General features: G+C 32.9%; 1 protein-coding gene across 1 annotated transcript in view; it reads left to right on the forward strand.

Moving 5' to 3' along the window:
- LOC111035582 (inactive tyrosine-protein kinase 7-like) overlaps positions 1–19,362 on the forward strand; it is a 78,749-nt gene extending 59,387 nt beyond the window's left edge. Inside the window, exons 4-5 of the mRNA XM_022317256.1 lie at positions 949–1,263; positions 18,952–19,362. Coding sequence (XP_022172948.1) covers positions 949–1,263; positions 18,952–19,076 — 440 coding nt within the window. The 3' untranslated portion in view covers positions 19,077–19,362. The remainder of the gene's footprint in view (positions 1–948; positions 1,264–18,951) is intronic.
- Positions 19,363–20,061: the final 699 nt, after the last annotated feature.

The raw sequence follows: 20,061 nt of genomic DNA on the forward strand, positions 1-20,061 counted from the left end.
TGGTCTCGTGGATTTATTTTAATAATTAATTCTCTGAAAAAAGCACAATGAATTAAAAAAAAATCTTAAGTTTGAAATCCCTCAAATTATCATACGTTATAGTACAATGGTTTTATCCACCAAATACATAGCGAAATAATCAATTGTATTAAAATGTATATCCATTAACGCATTAATATTTTTTTAATATTTAAAAATAAACGATTACAAATATTATTTTGTATTAACTCGTATTATTATATTATTAGATTGACTTGAGAAAACCCGTAATTTTATTATTTGAACATGAGGTGTATTGGGCAAGACAAGATTAAGTTAGGTTAACAGTTAACACAGATTTCATAACTAAAAATCAACCACGTAGATAGATATAAATTAACTATTTTTTCAAATATATATATTTAAAAATAAATGATTTAATCGAGTCATTCCTGCAAAAGTATGTAGATATAAAAGCTATTCATAATTTATGGTATAATTTTATTTCAAGTTGTCTATTAGTATATATATATATATATATAAATATAATATGTAGTCAATAGTCATAGTTATATTAGCATAATATATAATGAGTTGAAAGTACATACTCCGTTTGCTGAGAAAATGTGGTGCACAAAACCAAAAAATGTCAACGCGTCGTATTCTGCCACGGCAACCTACCTCCTCATTTCTCACTCGCAGTCGTATGCACAAAGAAATCACATCCTCTCGGTGAACGGAGATACGCACCTTTATAATATTATACCATTGAATGCTCTTTTTGGTAACCAAAAATTAAGTAATTAGCAACGGTTTTTTTTTTATTAAGACAATATTGTAATTTAGTTTAAAGTTTGTATATAAATGACTATTCACCATCATGGCATATTTTGTTGTCAACCACGCGCGTCTTAATATTGTGTTATCATCGCCAGTGTCATTGATCGAGCGCGCGCGTTTGATTCGCAGAGATGAGGGCCAGGATTTGCGGACCGCCGGAGCTGTACATCAAAGAGGACAGCGAGGTGAGCATGCGGTGTGAGCTGAGTCAGGGCCCACACGACCTGGGTACCATATTCTGGTACTTGGGCAACGTTCCCGTGTACACGGACCAGGCAAGCCTGCAGTCAATCCGGCAGCCACGGGTCAGCGTTCACACCGAATGGGTGGACGGACTCAAGAGCACGCTACATATAGCCCGGGCCAAGCTTGCAGACTCCGGGAACTACACGTGCATGCCCACGTTTGGACAATCAGCTACCATCAACGTGCACGTGGTCAACGGTAAATGCTGCATGTGTATTGCATGTCCGTCATGTCTTCTCCCTCCCTCTCCAAAAAAAAAAAAAAAAACGATATCCGTGCCAACTTTTGTTGTAAGCGAGTTATTTATTTAACAAACGAATTTATCACTTGATAGTGCAGAGGCTGGGGGACAAGGTAAAATGGGTAGTATTTGAATATACCAGGGCAAACGCCGAATTCAAATTTTGAAAACTGTCTTATAAATACATATAAATTATGTTCGAGTATCGCATATGAAATATTATGTTCACGGATATCGTTTGTGGTGGGAGGAAGAGGAAATGTACTTTGTATGTTTTAATACCTATAGCTATAAATCCTATATATGTACATTGTAATTAGTGCGTATATTATAGAATGTAAGGATGTTATATTTTTGCGTATCTGCATTAGATGTCAGGAACATTTGCAAATGTACGATACACTATTCCTCCAAAAGTGTACCGTAACTGTCCTCCATCGTACGAGGAAACGACCACTCTCATATAATATTTTAAAAAGTAATTATAGTTGTGTATATTATTTTGTCCAAGGACGTCATCTGGGAAAAATGTCGTTCCTGGGAATGTTCTTTTCTAATGAACAAACAATGTCAGAATATTTCTTTTTTAAATTAATTTAAGTAAAACGGGAATACACAGTAAATTTCAGAAGTATCGCAGCTTACCATACTTCTAGAGAATGCCGGCTCTGATTTTTTTTAATCCACGCACCGATGTGCGTATTCTAGTTATTTCTCCTCTCAATTTAGATGAGCAACTTCCCTCCCCTTCATCCAGGCCCAGTTGATATATAGAACACGTCACACGTCGAATCGATTAAACCCCATACGTTGATACATGTATAATTTATGAGCATCGACAAGGTTATATCAGTTTTGTTCGACGTTCAGTGAGTTAGCAGAGGAAAAAAGTACTAACCAAAATAATGTACAATCATTTAAGTACTATCAGCAGTAGGTACTACGAATATTGTTCATGAAACTGGAGTAAACGCATGCCGAGGTAGGAGGCAAGATGTATAATATGTATAATATTATACAATTATAATGATCTAATTATTGTAGTAAATTATGTAACTATTGTCACTAAATAAAATTTTCAATGAGAATAATACGTCATATTATTATATAAAATATAAAATATATGGTTTAAATAGAGATACTTTGATCTGTTCCTTGACAATTACTATTAGCCATTAGGTATATAGTCAGACTATTCCGCTATAACTCACTCAAAAAATGCAATATTAATATAAAAACTATTAAGATACCACCAATGACTTTTTTAATTTATATAATCGATAAAAATTAAATTGAATTAAACCACCTATCGTCAAAAGTGTGTTCGTATGAAAAAATACAATAAAACTGCTTTATTTAATCTTTATTGAAAACCGTTATTTTTAAAGTTCTCCGTATAGAGAACTATTTAAAGATAACTATTTATGAAACCAAAAAAATCTGACGTTTCTAATTTTTAATCGACACTTTTCAAAACAATACATTTTTGCTGGCCTCACCGAATTAAACAATAAAAATAGTTCATTGAAAATCAAACATCCATACATTTGACTATTTGAGGTACAAAAATATACATATGTACATTCTTTGGGGGCAATTTATTTGGGTTAATTTATGAAAAGAGATACATCAACGTTTTTTCGAGTAATAACTAATAAATGATATTATTAATAATAATTGTATATTTGTGTGTCTGAATATATTTAAAAGTGACATCTCGATTGTGCATTTTCTCGGTTTCCAAACTGATGCAGTTCAAGACCAAAATTATAAAACAAAACAACGTGAGGTTTATTATTTACCACTAATACAAATTTAAAGTGCGTAACAACTCAAGAGTCTATAAAAGGATTAAAATACTGTGTTGAAAGTTTAAAACTATTAATTATTTTAAAAATAAATTTTTTGAAAAGAGTTTATTTAAGTGCTTTTAAATTGTGCTTAAAATAATTGCTATTTCGAAAGTCTTTCAGCAGACTTTAAAGTCGTATTATTAACACATCACAACGAAATATGCACACGATTAGCACAAATGGTATATTTTCAACATAGTTATATACTACTTTTACTTTAAATGTCAATCTTCTACAATATCATACGCGTGACTATATCATACATCATCCACACAAGGTAAAATTCTCGAAGACTTGAACACCGATTTTGTTTTCAATTTTAGTACATACCATATTTATCTAAAGAGTGCTAAAGCTCGTTCTATAAAAGCACGTGCATATACATGCTTACACACAATATTATCACAAATGAGTACAAGCCTACTAATAACGAAATAAATTATGCGGAAAGTTAACAAACATAATAATAATAATAAACATCAAACGGGCATAATAAATTAAAACGTACAGGGAGTAAAAATAATGTTCGGAAAAAATGTGTTCAAAAATTTGGTTGGCTGACTGAAAATTCTGATTCGATTAAACCTTAGGCCAGCTTATGCTTGTGTATTATATTATTATATTTTTTATCCTTAATATATTCACATATTATATAGATAAGTATAAACGTATTATAAATAGTGTTCGCCCAGGCCCCGAAGCCACAGCGACTACGCATATGTACATTTGTAATTATATTCGAGTCATTGCGACATTCATTAAGGATTTAAATAAACCCCTTATGGTTGTTTTGGTAATTTATTATAGCTCCACCGAGAGAAGATCGAACTTCAAAAATAAACATACGGCATAATATAAGTACTCATAATGATGTACGACGAAAGTCGAACTTCACTAGTGTTTAAATTATATATATACACCGTACCACCTACAGCGAGTACACATTCTAGTTTTTGCTTGGCGGAGTTGTCAACCAAACACGGATTGTAGATAACAAGCAGGGTAATATGTAAATATTTAAACTCCAAATAAATAAGTAGGTATTAAACACCGAGTGTGTCGTATATGTGAACCAATGAAGAGATGCCGAAAATCAAGCTCATACGTTAATAACCAATATAATATACATGCACGTCTGTCGTGTTTGGTCATTCTGCAACATAAAGTCACACTAAAAGGACTGTTAGTTTTCTGTTACATTCAACTCATCCGTATATTAAATAATAAAATGGCATATTCTAAAAACTTTTTTACAAAACAACATAATAATTATTTTTTGTGGAATTACTACATTCATTTCAGAGAGCAGCGAATCTCTATTGATTTTACAATGATGCGTTTTTTTATTTTGCGCGACTAAAGACACTTAAAACAGAAAAAATAATTCTTCAATTTTCAACTTCAATATCTTTTCAACATTTGCACTATTTTTTCACAAGCGTTTAAAATTCATATTTTGACAAAATACGTCAAAATTGATAACAATTGTAATTGTATAGCTTTGAAAAGTTCCTTATCAGTACCTCTAACTAAAAACCAAAAATATAATAATATAAAACACATTTTTCCTTATAGACATTTGACGAAATTGGATATTTGAACACAGAATCGCGATTTCAGTTATTATAATCCAACATTATTCTTGGGGCTTTTAGATATAATATTTAGATTAATTTTAGTTGTTGTTCCAAAAACACGGCTTCTGAAAATTTCAAAATTTCTTACAACTTGTTGGTTATTTTTGAAAATGTTCTCAAAGACTGATAGATTTAAAAAATAACTTTGTGTACGCTGTAATAACATTTGGACCGGATTAAGCGATTACAAATATTTCATACAACAAGTTTTACCTTTATAAAAATAATATCATACAAAAAAATACAATTCTTTTTAAAACTAACTATTGTTCCAATTAAAATCTCATAAAAATATATCCTATCTTAAAAATATAAAACACTTTTGATCAAAAAATATAAATATGTCATGTCACTATTTCAATTGGGGGGGGGGGGAGATAAACCACAAGAGAAGCAAACAAATACCCGTTTATAGAATAGGGATATCTACAACCTTTCCCTACTGGGCCCACCATTGAGTTTAGTTCAGAAAAATCGTTTGTGATTTGTAACATTATATTAATTAAAACTACATTTATGAACCCAATTCTGTTTATTTGAAGTGGCATTTTCTAACTTCTTGTAAAACAATATTTGAGTAAAATTTGTTGAAAAGTAATTTAATATCTTTATTTTTAATATATATACAAATTTAAACAGTTCTCGTAAAAAATAAATAAATAACTGAATAAAAATCCAATTTAAAAAACTTTAAACGTCAAAATAATAAATGAGATGGCTTTAGTCGCTATATTTAATTTTATTTCGCTTAAAAAAATTATATCATTTAAAAGAATATATGAACAATTTATTTATTTTAATACGTTTGTACAAAATATACAATATAACAATAGTTTAAAATAGAATAATTTTAATAAATATATATTAGTCATAATATAATACATACAACCCTAACTTACTACATTTTTTAACATGTACTTGAATAATTGAACAATGTACCTAATAGTTCATTTTTCTGAAATATATTGAAATAAAACCAATAAGTACCTAAACCTAACCTAACCAACCTCAGCAATAACATATTTTTAATTTTTTAATTAATTCATTGATATTTCTTTAAACAATATAGTATTATAACATATCATTAAATAAATTGGTATTTTATATTAAACTTGTCCTAAACAAAATTTGTTGGGTACTATTTGATTATAATATTAAAATAGGTATAATATCATTATTAAAATGTAATAATACATTCGTTTATGTACAATAACGTAGTGAATAATCGTTCATTGATCAAAGATAAAAACTTTCACATTAATTTACAGCACTTGTGTACAACTCCGATTCGTTTTAATGTTGTTTTAAGAGCTTTATAAATCCAGAGTCATGTGTTATATACGGTTATATATAATACACAGGAGTGCATGTATAGTGTTCTCTGAGGTGTCATATAATCCGATTATCTTGGCAATTCTCAAAACTGCGGTGACGGAGAGAAAACTCACAAAAATGTAGTTTTAAGCAAAGTAGGTTGTTGAAAAATAAAAAGTCGATCGCTCGAAAATTTTCAAAATAAATAAATACACATCACTGTCTATAGTGTATAATACTCGACGATTATGCTTATGCTTTTACGAAAAGTTTTTCGGTATATCCGTTTTTCTCTTATATTATACAGAATTTACTTTTAGCGCATCAACGCTAAGCCATTATGGTGAAAACATCGAAAACCAAGTAACTGTAGTAGAAGTGAAAATCATATATTATAATATATCAAGTTAAGAAGATAAAAAATGTATGAAGATAGGTACGTATAGTGAACGAAATGTAAATTAATTTTGATACTTATTTCATATTTTAATCTAAAATATCATCATCGCATTCTGCAAAATTCTGTGCATCTGGCTCGCATAGACTCGGTAGGTGCATGCCATCCAATGATTACACAATTTTTTTTCAATTTACATTTTAAATTATTCAAAATAACTAATAAGTATATATGAATATTTAAAAAAATAAATTAAAAAGACTAGAACGTCTTTCGTAGGTAATAAATTCTACGTTTTCTATTGACTTGAATCAAACACGATTTAGGTTCTGCGGACCAAAGCGAAGATAACGTATATATTAAATTAGTTGGTTTGGACATTTTAATCCAGTCGTCACGTTTTTAGGGAGGTAGTTTTTTTACTGTCTCGCCTGAAACATTTTCCAGAACTTATTTCTGTCTCTCGTTACGTCTGCTTTCCACGATACTAAAACTTATACATACCATAACCAGTTTTTTGGACACATTAGATAATAATTGTAACAATGAAAAGCTCGATATTTAAACATTTTTACGACCTATCAAACAATAGAAATAATACAATAGAAGTAATATAAATACTAGTGATAATTCGTTAATCAATCACGCAGATGTTGATAAAAATTACAGTGTCAATTTTCTGAGACCGAGAGAGGATGAGAGACTGAGAGGATGAGACTTACGTAATATAAAATATACGTTATACATTAATACGTAAAGATTAGGTATTTATATTACAGGACACTCAAAAAAAGATCAAGTGGTGAGTTTTTGACGGTTACTTTTCAGTTAGAACTCGTGCAAAAGTGTCTGCAGTAAAGTCAGTTGTATTGCGCTATTTGCCTATTTTACTTAAATTTGATAGACCTTTATTATACACTACGCATTAATAATTGCAGATGTAATCGAAATCGCCCACGTCTATTCCTTTTAAACGGTAATATATCTAATAATAATACTAGTGTACGTCTTACCTCGAACCGACACTTGCGGCAAGCATAATCCTTTCAAAAACGAACGAAATGGTCGTTAGGTATGTCGGTCGGTAGTGATGAAGATCACGTCATATTACATTCATAATAGTATATTTGCACAATACTCGTTTCGGCGGAATTTTGTGGAGCTGCACACCGTTAAACGGCAACAAACGGACGCAAATGAAACGTCAGTTTTCCGAATAATGGCTGAAAACTGAAAATATCGTGGTTATCCGATACTACTTAGGTATACACATAATTTGCTACTTACCATGGTCGAAAAATAAATTCTAACCAGACTTAAGACTATCGCAGTTGTAGTGAATAGTAATCGCGATTGTGTAACCGCTAAATAAGGGACATTCACAACTCGTTCGTGGAAAATAGTGTTGCCAACATTTTGTTATCTGCATATTGAACACCAGGAACGTAGCCCGGTGAAAGGGTTCACTCAAGTCGTGAAATTCCTGAATTGGTCAAATTGTCATTGGTGCCAACATAACTATTTATCATATACAGAGTGATTCACTATGCATGTTCGCCCCTATTTTTCATTTAATAATGCATTTATTCAAATTTTGATTTTTAAGATTTTAAATACTTAATTAAAAACCATCTTGTCAAGTTCTTGATATTAATATATTAATTGTTCTACTTATACTTAACTTCTGTTTTTTAAATTACAGTCCCCTTTTCTACCATAAATTTAGCGGATAATTTTTCTGAACATTTTAAGGTATCATAATCAAATTTCGAAAGAGTAATTTAACTTTGTATGCTAATGATTAGGGCTGTGAATTCATAGGAAAGTGCATTTTTTTTTTGGTGAATGTAAGACATAGCTTTGTGAGTACATAATTTGAATTACGTAATAACGAATCCATCTATGAAACTTTTATTTTGCATATTTTTGCATTTTTTGACGTTTTTAATTTTTTAGGTCATTTTTTTCGCATTTTTAGGTCATATTTTGCTTTTTTAGTTCATTTTCTAATATTTTTAGTCAAATTCCGTCAATTGACTTGTTTGAAAACATTTTTATTTTATTTTACGCGGGCTGTACCTATATATTATGCCAAATGTATATTTTATTAAATAATATTTTATACAAGTCACACGCTATATACGGATTAGGTAAAGATAACGATTCGACAAAATAAGGCAATTGCTAGACAACTAGATAACTTAGATAAGTTATTGTGGCATATCGTCAAATCAAATTCAATCAACATTTTTATTATTATTTTTTTTTTTTTTTAAATACTTTTTAAACACTTTATTGTACTAATGTTTAATATAAAGTATCCAATATTAATATAAATATAATTTTTGGCATTTTATATTCCTTTTTTTTGCATTTTGAGTGCATATTTTGCATTTTAAGTGCATATTTTATTGCATATTTTTGACATTTTTAATACATTTTTAAAGGTTTTTTAGTGCATTAAATTCACAGCCCTACTAATGATAATAGATCCATAATAATGGGTTTGGAAGATATGGTGCCTATAGCAGTTTGACAATTTTAGTCATTTTCATTTTTTATTGATATATTAATCTACCTATTGATATTTATAGTTTATAAGAATGTTCCAATTATGATAAATGCTAGATCCGATAATACATATATTTTATATTTTTGTAAAACCATTTTTAATGACTAACAGTAGTATTAACATTTTAATAACTGAAATATTACTCGTTGGAATTTTGAATTATGTACATCAAAATGTTCATCAAAATTATCCACTTAATAATTTACAGTAAAATAAGTGAACATTTTATTTTAAAAACAGAAGTTGTATCGCCACAGGATACTTCTATTAAGTAGTATAATAAATCTCGAGAATTTTAAAATATGGTCTTAAAGTATATTATTTAAAAGTTCGAAAAATCATAACTTTAATTAATTATATTAAATAAAAATTGAGTGTGTGCATGCTTATGGTGAATTACCCAGTATATGAAACGAACTAAATTATATTTTCTACTAATAGAATGTTTAAAAAATATGTCTGCTTTTCACCAGTGTTGATGTGTTGCAGCTGTGCTATTGTAGGTGTTATTAAAATAAAGAAAAGTGTATCGATAATACATTTATACGCTTAAAAATAATACCGGTTTAGTATTTTCTTCGCCATTTTGGTCTTCCAAGACCTCATTATCATTGTATTTGCATAATCTATTATTGGCAAAGAATCAAGTCAGAATCGTCCCGTGATACGCTCAGCCGTGGATTTGATATTATCTGGAAAAATAAACAAAACGTGTAAATAAAAACGAAACTACGTGCTTTTACGGGAGGAAAAAAATTTGTATTTATTTTTGCATTTCGTTTCGGTTGCCGGGAAAGCAAACCCGAGGCAGTCGTATTTGGTTTAATGGTGGTGTATATATTATGTGTGTGTATATATTTTTTCGGTAAACACATTTGCAGTTGTCGATGTATAGGTACTTCAATGTCTTACTGCAATGTAAATCATAATGTGAAAAGTAATGTATTGAAAATCGCATATACGTTTTAATAACACGTGCAGATAGGTTACATTTTATTATTATTATATATTGCATATTAGATGATTAAACTGGCATTGTACCAAAATTATAATATTTGATAATGTTGTCCTGTTCAATACACGTCACTACCGAGTTTAAAATTTGTTCATAAACGGACATAATGGAGTATTTGATTTGATACTGTTTTTAACTCGTCCATATTATTATCATTATTATTATTATTATATATTCGTATAAGCAATGATTCACGGCTTTCGACTGTGACGTGGCGACAGTTTTAACTCACGCCCACTCAAAAATTAAATACTCGGGAGCACCATCGGTAGTGACCTATTTATGAAATAATAAAAAAATAATCTACCCAGCTTTTTAAATCTGCCCTCCCGTCGTCATCCGGATTTACACCGAACTTCCCCCTGCTTCCGAGACGTAAACGTAATGTGTGAAAAAATGTAATGTGCAGTGGGAGTTTCAGAGTAGTATGCTACTAGATATTAATTATCCTCTGCAAGGAAAATTGAGGCATCATAGATATAATATGTTTTTGGATATAATGCAGTAGCATGCTACTACATCTTATTAGGAATTTAATTTAGTCACATTTTTTTGTTTTCCGTTAGCGAAATTGGTTAGAAAAATAGGTACCATCCAACCCAAAAACATATCAACGTTAAAAAAAATACCAACAATAAACATAATATGAATAAATACAATTCCATCTTAAATCGACTATGGAAATAATGAAGCTAACCTAGAATAATAAACGTGCCTGCGTAGAGCAGAGCACCTCCCTCCCTCCCTGCATTATTTTACAGAATTCTACAATAATATGCATAATAATGTTATAATTCTGTATCGCTTTTTGTGTATACAAACTATACTGTGAACGAATGACGATCCTCATTCGGCCAATGGTGTATGCCTTTTCTTGTGGGTAAGACGATATTATTTATTATATTTCACAAATAAGGTGTGCATAACAAGATGGAGCACTGAGATAAAAAGTTCTAGAAAGTTGTGGCTGAACTGTGTGCAAAACGAATTTCGGTAACAGCTATTAAACGAATAGTGCACATGACGCATGCGTACAATAGGCTAAAAACATTGATGATATCAAAAACACAAGTTTTATTACGAGTGGGCATATAACACACAGTGTGTTTTTATTTCGTATCTTCCGCAGTTCGTCGACACCCGACCATTTCGTTGACTAATAGGTTAAATCAATGTACACAAAGGACGAGGAAGACCGAAGAAGACATTCATATGAGAGATGATTGGAATGGCTGGATGAAAAGGGTATTTACATATGAAGACTCTAGCATTCAAGAGAGAAGAATGGAAGTCTATTTTTCGCTATGACAAGGCTTAGTCTCTAGAAAAGAATGTAACGAGACAAAATACCATTTTGTTATCGGTCGCGCGCTCTAGAGGAACAAACATGCGCAATAAGGCCATGTACCTGTATCGGCCCCACCGACAGTAACAACCGTTTCCATAGAGTGCGTGCTGGAGCTCGCACTCTACGGTCACCGCACAAAGTGCAAGTTTATAACAAAAGTCCAACTTAATGTATCATCTTTATTCAGTCAGTCACGTTAATACTTAGTCAGCTTTCGAACGCAGGCAGCCGCCCGGAATCTAGAGATGATATAAGTAAACAAATATCAGTTTTATACACGGACATGAAACCTCATCCTACATCGGTCACCCTTACAGCAACACGCAGATATACGAGCCAGTATTAACCCAGAAGGCAAGAAGTTTTTTCTCGTACAATACCGCTCTTACGAATCGTCATTTGTAAAGTGTTATTCCGTCCGTTATACCCTCCTCTTATCCAGTGTGCATAGTAATACGTTTAGGCGTATTGACAAGCTGTGCACACCTGGGTAATAGGAGTGGTCCGCTGTCGTCCGCCGGAGTAGAGTTGTGGTGCCTAGTAATACGTCTTGGCGTATTGACAAGCTAGGTACCACACTCATCGAAGTTGGCGGTCCCCGTTGCCGCCGTCCGTCGACCGCCGCCTCACGAAGTCCGCTCTGCCGTCACTCACGCCGTCCGTCGACCGCCGCCACACGAAGTCCGCGCTGCAGTCATCCACGCCGCCCGTTGAAAACGCCGATTTTACCGTCGAGTCATTGAAGAAGAACCCGGATCGAGTCAAATTGTACGAGGAAGAGCCAAGGCTGCCGCCCGACATTACCACCCAGGAGTTCAGTATAGTCTTTCAATCTACTCAGTAATCCAATACCGGCAATACCGTGAGTCATATAGATTCGATAAATGTCTGTAGCTCAAAGAGCACTTGTCAATAATTAAAGAAAGATATTGTAAAAACATTATTCAAACAAAAATATCTGTAGCTCGAAGAGCGTATGAGAATAATAAAAGAAAATATTGTAAACTTTATGTCACGTGAGAATAAATACACACAATTATTTATGAATCAAACTTAAAGTGAATTGAATTCTTACAAGAAGAAAAACTGTAATGGTCGAGCAAATTGAGAAAAATACGAATGTCACGTTAGGTGTCTAAAAATCATAACCACCCAACACAAATGTTAAATTACAAGACAATTTGATAATCTTCGGATTTCTAACAAATTTTATCTTAGGTTTAAAACGCTTAAAAAAAAGTTGTGCGTGTATTTTTTTTGATATTTCTATATTGCTCCAAACCGATATTTTTATTTTTTTAATAATGACAAAATGACACCTACTATCTTACTTAAAAACAAATTTTTCAACATTATTATACATCATTTTTCTTATTAAATATGTATGAGCAATATGGTATTAAAAATTATAGAAGAATCTTAAATATTATAAAAAAACTCGGGTAACTGGAAGTCAGCAAATTGGACATGGACCGAATCGTTATAGAAGACGACGCAAGCCGATATTTAAGGGAGCGTTATTAAATCAGATTTGTACAATGGAACCGTAGTCCCCCCTCTCATTTCTCACACCACGGTGCAAATAGAAATTAGAATTTGCCTAAAAAAAAGAGTGTTCGGTCGACAACTCCTCAGGTTTATTATTATATATTTACGAGCCGCGATTTCCATCCACCAAGAGTGTAGTGGGAGCGAGGGGGGAGGCGATTTTGACGTAAAAGTTTTGGAGTGCTAACAATACACTTCAACCAACCGAAAAACACGTTCACAGGCGAACCGAGAGAAAAATCCACACTCTCGCTGATGCGTCTAAAAAGAAATACTCGGTATACAAGTATATTATATGCACCATATTTGTATCTCGTCGTGACTTTCAGTCTGCATAATGCATCACACGAATAGGGGGCAAAAAAAGTTTGTGAGAAACCGTTGTCGTAGTAAAAAGTCTTGAAAACCCGTCGTGAATACGTTCGACCGTTTCCGACGAGAATAATGTCATATTCATTTTTATCACGGATAATAAATATCGCGGACTAGTTATGTTCGACGTGTGTGTTTGTCCTCATCGTCTCCGTGATCACATTTATACTGAGTTACATTTTTGCAGACATTTTTCGGAATCGTAATCATATTATAATCAGAGAGCCACGATTCGAGTGGCGTTTTATGGCTTACCTAAGCTCAAAATAAAAACAATAAAAACTCGGTTACTGGGCAATAATTCTAAAACAGCCATATTTAATACCTACCTGTATAGTTGATATATTTATTTATATTATTATTACAATACGTGCTGGAATGGGGGTAGAAGGTGGACATTTAGATGGATATGGATTATTCACAAAGACAGATAGCAGTTTACATTCATACAAATATTAACCGAGATATGGAATGGTTAGTTGCAGTTAAGGGATATGTCTCCTCGTTAGCACTATGCATCATTCTTTTGATAGGCTATTTGCGTGAGTAATATTGCCAATTGGTGGTAGATTTAAGCACATGAAAATGATATAAAGACCGTGAGTACTAAATTGAAGGAATCTTATGGAATTTTCGGGCGGGAGTGAGATGGGTGTGCTTATCGCCTCCAGTTTTTCATCAAAATTGCACCCCTCGCCTTCGCGTACGTCGTGTTTTTAAGTTCGCGGTCTGGAAATGGTTTATTGTTAGCAGAGGGTGAGGTGCAGGACACCCTATATGCAGTACCCCAAGCTGAAGGTCGTTTTCTCCGGGTGCTGCAGGGATGCCAGAAACGCCCGATAGGAATCGGCTGATACACCTGCCGGCGACCGCACTGGAGTACATATTGTATATATTTATATATGTACGCACAACAATATAGTACGCTGTATTGCGGTGCGATATTAATGTTCGCCAGTTTTTCTACGTCAAATTTACCAGTCCCCGGTGCGTTCTGTCACCGGCCGAAAACCCTTTAAATGTGGCGCATTAAACAAACTCGAAAATCCACGAGACTCGTGTATAATATATATATATATAGGGTTAAGTGGGCTGTATAGAGGCGTACCTCACCCGCACCGAGGTTTCCTCTTATTTTCACATTTCTCGGGACGCCGTGTCGTCGTGGCCGTCGCATATCGTTCGACCGTAAAAACGATCGATGGTCACTTTCGCTTTTGTCGTCAACTCATACGAATACATATATATATATATGATGGGGTGCGTGTAAAACGAGCTGATTCCGAAATGTACGGCTATTTGGAGGAGGAAATTGCGCGGCAATCCGTCTGGCACACACAACGCGTATGCGTCTAAATGTATAGGTATAATATAACGTAGTGGCAATATAGTATAATGTGTACCTACCAGTCTATATACACAGGTACAATATCGTCGTACTTATTGTATTTTTATGCGTTGTGCAATACTTTAAACGGCTTTTCCAATAATTCCGTCCAAAAAGGTATCGAAGCTTTCCTCATAACCTGAACTATCAAAGATACATAATAGGATCATGGATTTCCCACACAACGACTGAACAGTGTGCATTTTTGCAACGTATTTATATCGTTATTGCGCCGTTGTGAGGGTTCAGTATTCGATACTAGATCGTAGGTGCGTGTGAGCCTCGAGAGGACGTGGCCATGTAATATTATTGTAATCCTACAAATAAAGAAAAATATTATTTCGGTACACTAAAAATAGTTCGCTATAGATAGTATTATACTACAGGACGCGGTAGAGTCAACTGGCGGGATTTCCTACTAATTTTAATAAAACTGTTTTTCTCCAAGTTGTACTGTTAGTTATTTACGGCCCTCAAAACTCGTTAGTTGGCTCTGCCACGCGCCCACACCCTGTATTACAGTATTCGTGAATACATTATTTTATATAAGTACTCTTGGGAATTACGAGGCGATCGTCGACGAGCTATATTATTACACTACCTATACCGTTATATAATAGAGTATTAAATTAATTTCGTCGTTAGTGTATAAATGTACCTGTATTAATACACGGAGTGACACGATAATCAACGAATTTTAAAGCGTTATGCGGAAATGGGACGCGACCTCCTCTCCCACTACCCCAATTTATTATTGTACGGATTTTAATGTGGGCAAATTTTTTTCCCCAACCCGCGTCGAGTTCGTCATCCATAAATGCACGTATAAGAGTAAATTACATAATACCTAGGTATATATAAATGTATTGAGAAAAAAAACACGCAGGCACTCAAGTCATTAGACATTTCACATTACCGGTGGCTATGAGAAATAAATTACGACTTCGTTTTCAAACGAGCCTTGACGACGGTCGATATTTAATTTTCTCGGTGAAAAGTCCCCAGTGGAAAAGTAGGCGGGTATACACATCTAATCAACTTAATCGCATTGGAATTTTAAAAAAAAAATCACAGTATTTAGATGATAAGAATTGAACAATGTAATACTCACAATCGGTTTAATTCGACGTTCTGATTGAATAAACCAACATTATATTTTAAAATATTTTTGATGAAATTCGAAAGTCTGAAGTGAACATAGAATTATTTAGGAAATTAAGTAAATATAATAACGTAACTCGAGTATCAAACAGAGTATTAAGCCACGCACTTGAGGATTATCTATACTGACCACATCACTCTTCTTATCAAATCACCGTGCACTGAGACATTTAAGAACATTTTAAATTTCAACATTTTATGAATATTTTTTTGATCCAGAATTATGGAATAAAATGGATAATAAAGCTTCATATTTTCAAGTTCAATGTTAGTGCTGCAATGTCATCTAAAATAAAAATAAATGTATAAAAAATATTCAAATATTAGAATTTGGTTAAAATAAAGATGCTTCAAACGATGACAAAAATATTTTTTAAAAATCGTTGAATAAACTTGAAAAAGTAATTTTAATGAACTTTCGGGATTTATCATTGAATATATTACTGTGTATTTATATAAATAAAATGGTCTTTAAATACTCAATTTAATTACAGTCTTTTATTTTCTTTCTAATTAAATTCGTCCTTTTTGAAAATCTAAACAGTAAACAAAAACTTTGTTTCCACGAATATCGAAAAAGCGTTGTTTCTGTTATTACTCAAATATGCTTAAAAAAATATATTATATTATATTTACGCTTTCTCGTTTATTATATTAATGTTAATATACAAGTAAATTAACTACACATTTAACAGTGATATAGGTTTGTGGTTTATATGCTAATCATGCAGTAACCTTATTGTAGGTGTATTACAAAAATCAGAAACAGGAAACGCCATTGAAATACGTATATTATAATATACATCGGAGGAAATATACCATCATAATATGGGTAAACGGATTAAAAAAAATCACTGTAACTAATGAACCGAACAATTGTTATCGTTTCATTGACTTTTTCGGGACTAGAAAATGGGGGAAAACGTTTTGTGTCCTTTTTTTAAATAATCGACGATAAAGATTGTTACTGTCGAGACGAAAAAACAAGAGTCTAACATAAATTGTTTGGGGAAAAAATAGCATTCCAAATAAACATGTTGTTATTTTGTCCGTCGTCGTTTACGAAAAAATAAAAAAAAAAACGTTTCCTTTTTTCCGTTACACTAGAAATAGCCGCACTGGAGACCATTCGATAAAGCCCAAAACACTTAAAGTAAACACTACACGACTAACAAGTATAAAAATATATAAAAACAAAAAAGTACCGTTTTTCTACAAACACAAACAGTTTGTACATAAAAATAAAATAAAAATAACATCGCCAATTTCTGCCTACTATATTGTAACAAATAACGGCCTTTTCAGAAACTGACGTTTTACAAAGCGTATTATTATTCTTGTTTTTGTTTTATTGGTTTAGTGCCTCAGTGGTTATTATTTCGTTTCTCTGCAGTAAGTAAAGGATGTCGTTATAATTAATTTCACTATAGAGTCAATAATTGAACACTGTGTTTACTGATATCCTCGTGGTTTCGTCGTATATTTCGAAATGTTAGTCGTAAACTTTAAAACGGTCCAATAAACGCGTTAGAGCTTATAATATATTGTATGGTATTAAATATTATACTATAGGTACTCATAGGACTGGGCAATAATCAGTTACGTATGGTATCAAAGTTGTATTTTGCAACTTATATAATATAACTTGCAATCACTTTTGTAGTTTTCAAGTGACAGGTTATTACAATTGCCTAGTAATTTTAAATACACAATACACGTCATAATATTGTATAGTTATTATGAATTTACATTTAAATATGTAATAATTTCTTACTAAATACTAATAAATAATAATTGAATGATTTCAATATCGTTTGTGTCATCATTTTTCAATAAAAAAAAATAATACTGCGTACAACGAGCAAATTTTAAATTTTAACAAGTTAATTATTTACATAAAAATTGGTTATATTTTAGAAAAAAAATCCGACATAATATAGATATTTGTAATTTGCTCAAGGATTTAAAGCTTAAATACATACATGGTAAAAATTACATTTTGCAATATTTTGTAACCAATGTTTTTATACATTTCTGTGTTAAGTTTAGTTGTATTAACCTACTATCTATAAAAACATTTAGTAACATCGTAATTTTCTTGAAGAGTTAAACATAAATCATTGATTAACTTGTAACTTTAAAAGACGTAGCAAAGTTACTCCGACTGTTATTCATAACCGCTTGGAAACTGTCGAAGTGTATTATCTTGCAACTATAAATACACAATATTGCAGTGTAACTTGTAACCAGTTACAACTAATCGATTGCTCATCTTCCCCGAATACATAATTACAAGAATATTGTATCAATCCTAGACGTTAAGGCATTTTAGGTTAGGAAAGGTCCGCTTCTATACGAACCTTCTATAGCAGTAAATGCAACCACTTATATTACAAAGATCCTGAACACTCGCATATGCACACATAGAAATATTGGAGTTGAATTCAGTTTCAATCAATTGTTAAGTAACTAAATGTTAAATTAACTGTAATTTGTATAATAAATAACAACATTGAAGTGTTGTATTGAATGTCGAGTCCTACACTACGTTTAGTTAGAACACTCATTACGTATATTCATTGTTAACCATATTCTATATTTGAATTAAAGAAAAAAAATGTATTCAAAGTATATGAACGGTTAAATTAAGTTTTTTTGATGTAACTTTAAAATCATATCCATTAATAACTTAACAATTCCATATTTAGTTAATCATGATTCAAATAACCGCAGTTGGCGTGACCTGAGAATATTTTATACTTCAATATAATGTACTTCAGTGCCGTGGACAGGTGCAGAACTTGGAGCACATTTTCCCTACAACAATAAATATTAAAATAATACATTATATTGAATCGATCGGTTGATTGAATCAAAACGACGTAATATACCTGGCTCGTGTGTGATGTGTTTATTTTACAGTAACCAACCCCTTCACTTCACGCCCACACAAAAAAATATACAATTATAACAATATTATAATAAATTGCAGTATACTGTGTGGGATATTTTTTTTTATTATTTCCGTTCTCTGTCAACAGGCGAACACCCTGCAGCAATGCAGCACGGCAACCGGAGTGCGGTCAGCGGCCAGATGACCGTCCACGTGCTAGCCCTGTTCAGCCTGGTCATAATGCTGTCCAATCCGGTGCTGTTCGGACACTGAGGAAAGCAAACCGAGGATGGCGAGGATGCGATGGCGGCGCCGCCGTCTCGTCCTGACCTCTCCTTCGACCCCCAAGCATCCACATACCCCCGCCCTCGCCGCCCTCCAGGCACGGTACGCCGCGAAATCTTATTTTTATTCGTCAGCCCCGGGACGAGTAGGAAGACGACCGGCCAAACAGACGCGGACGGTGTTTCTCTTCTCTTATACATATTATACTACATACATAATATAATGCATAATATTATATATATTATATAACACTATAAAATATATAAACATTTCACGCGTACATATATAATACTATATTATATCCGTCGTATATTATGGTGTTTTTGGAAAAAAAAAAAAATTTTGAACTGTAAAATTGTAAAATAAACGATCGGCCGAAAACGTGTCGCACGTCTGTCCAACGATTCGGTGACCATTACCGTGGTGCAGGTGGGGGGGCAGCAGGCGAGCCCGAGCCCGGATAAATTATCGTTATTCGAGCGCGCGCGACGTCGATTTTTTCTCGACGATTCGTCCCTAAGGGTTACTGCACATAATATAATATACAATATACAGAGACAATCCTTGACCGGAGATCACGCGCCGTCGGGGGGGGAGGACGTGCTTGCGTTTCGGCGTGGACGCGTGCTCAACGGACGGACGACGCCCGTGTCACGAAGTACACAGCTGACTCGTTCGGAGTCGACGAGATCGGACGACCGTCGTTTACTCGCCGGTCTCGAAGATTCGGAATTTCGTTCGCGTAGACCTTTTTATTCGTCGTGCGATAACAGTGTTATACATGTTACACCTATTATAAATGCGACATCCTCGAGGGACGTGCCGTTTATCGATTGTGCAAAGAATGTTATCACTGTTATTATTATTATTATTATTATTCGATTTTGCTAAATGTATTTCTCTGTACTATTCTGACAAGGGGCCGAATACCGGTGTATTCGGACCTATGTATATATAATACATAATATTATAT

The sequence above is a fragment of the Myzus persicae genome, unplaced genomic scaffold (genome assembly GCF_001856785.1).
Source record: "Myzus persicae strain clone G006 unplaced genomic scaffold, MPER_G0061.0, whole genome shotgun sequence".
Lineage (NCBI taxonomy): Eukaryota > Metazoa > Arthropoda > Insecta > Hemiptera > Aphididae > Myzus > Myzus persicae.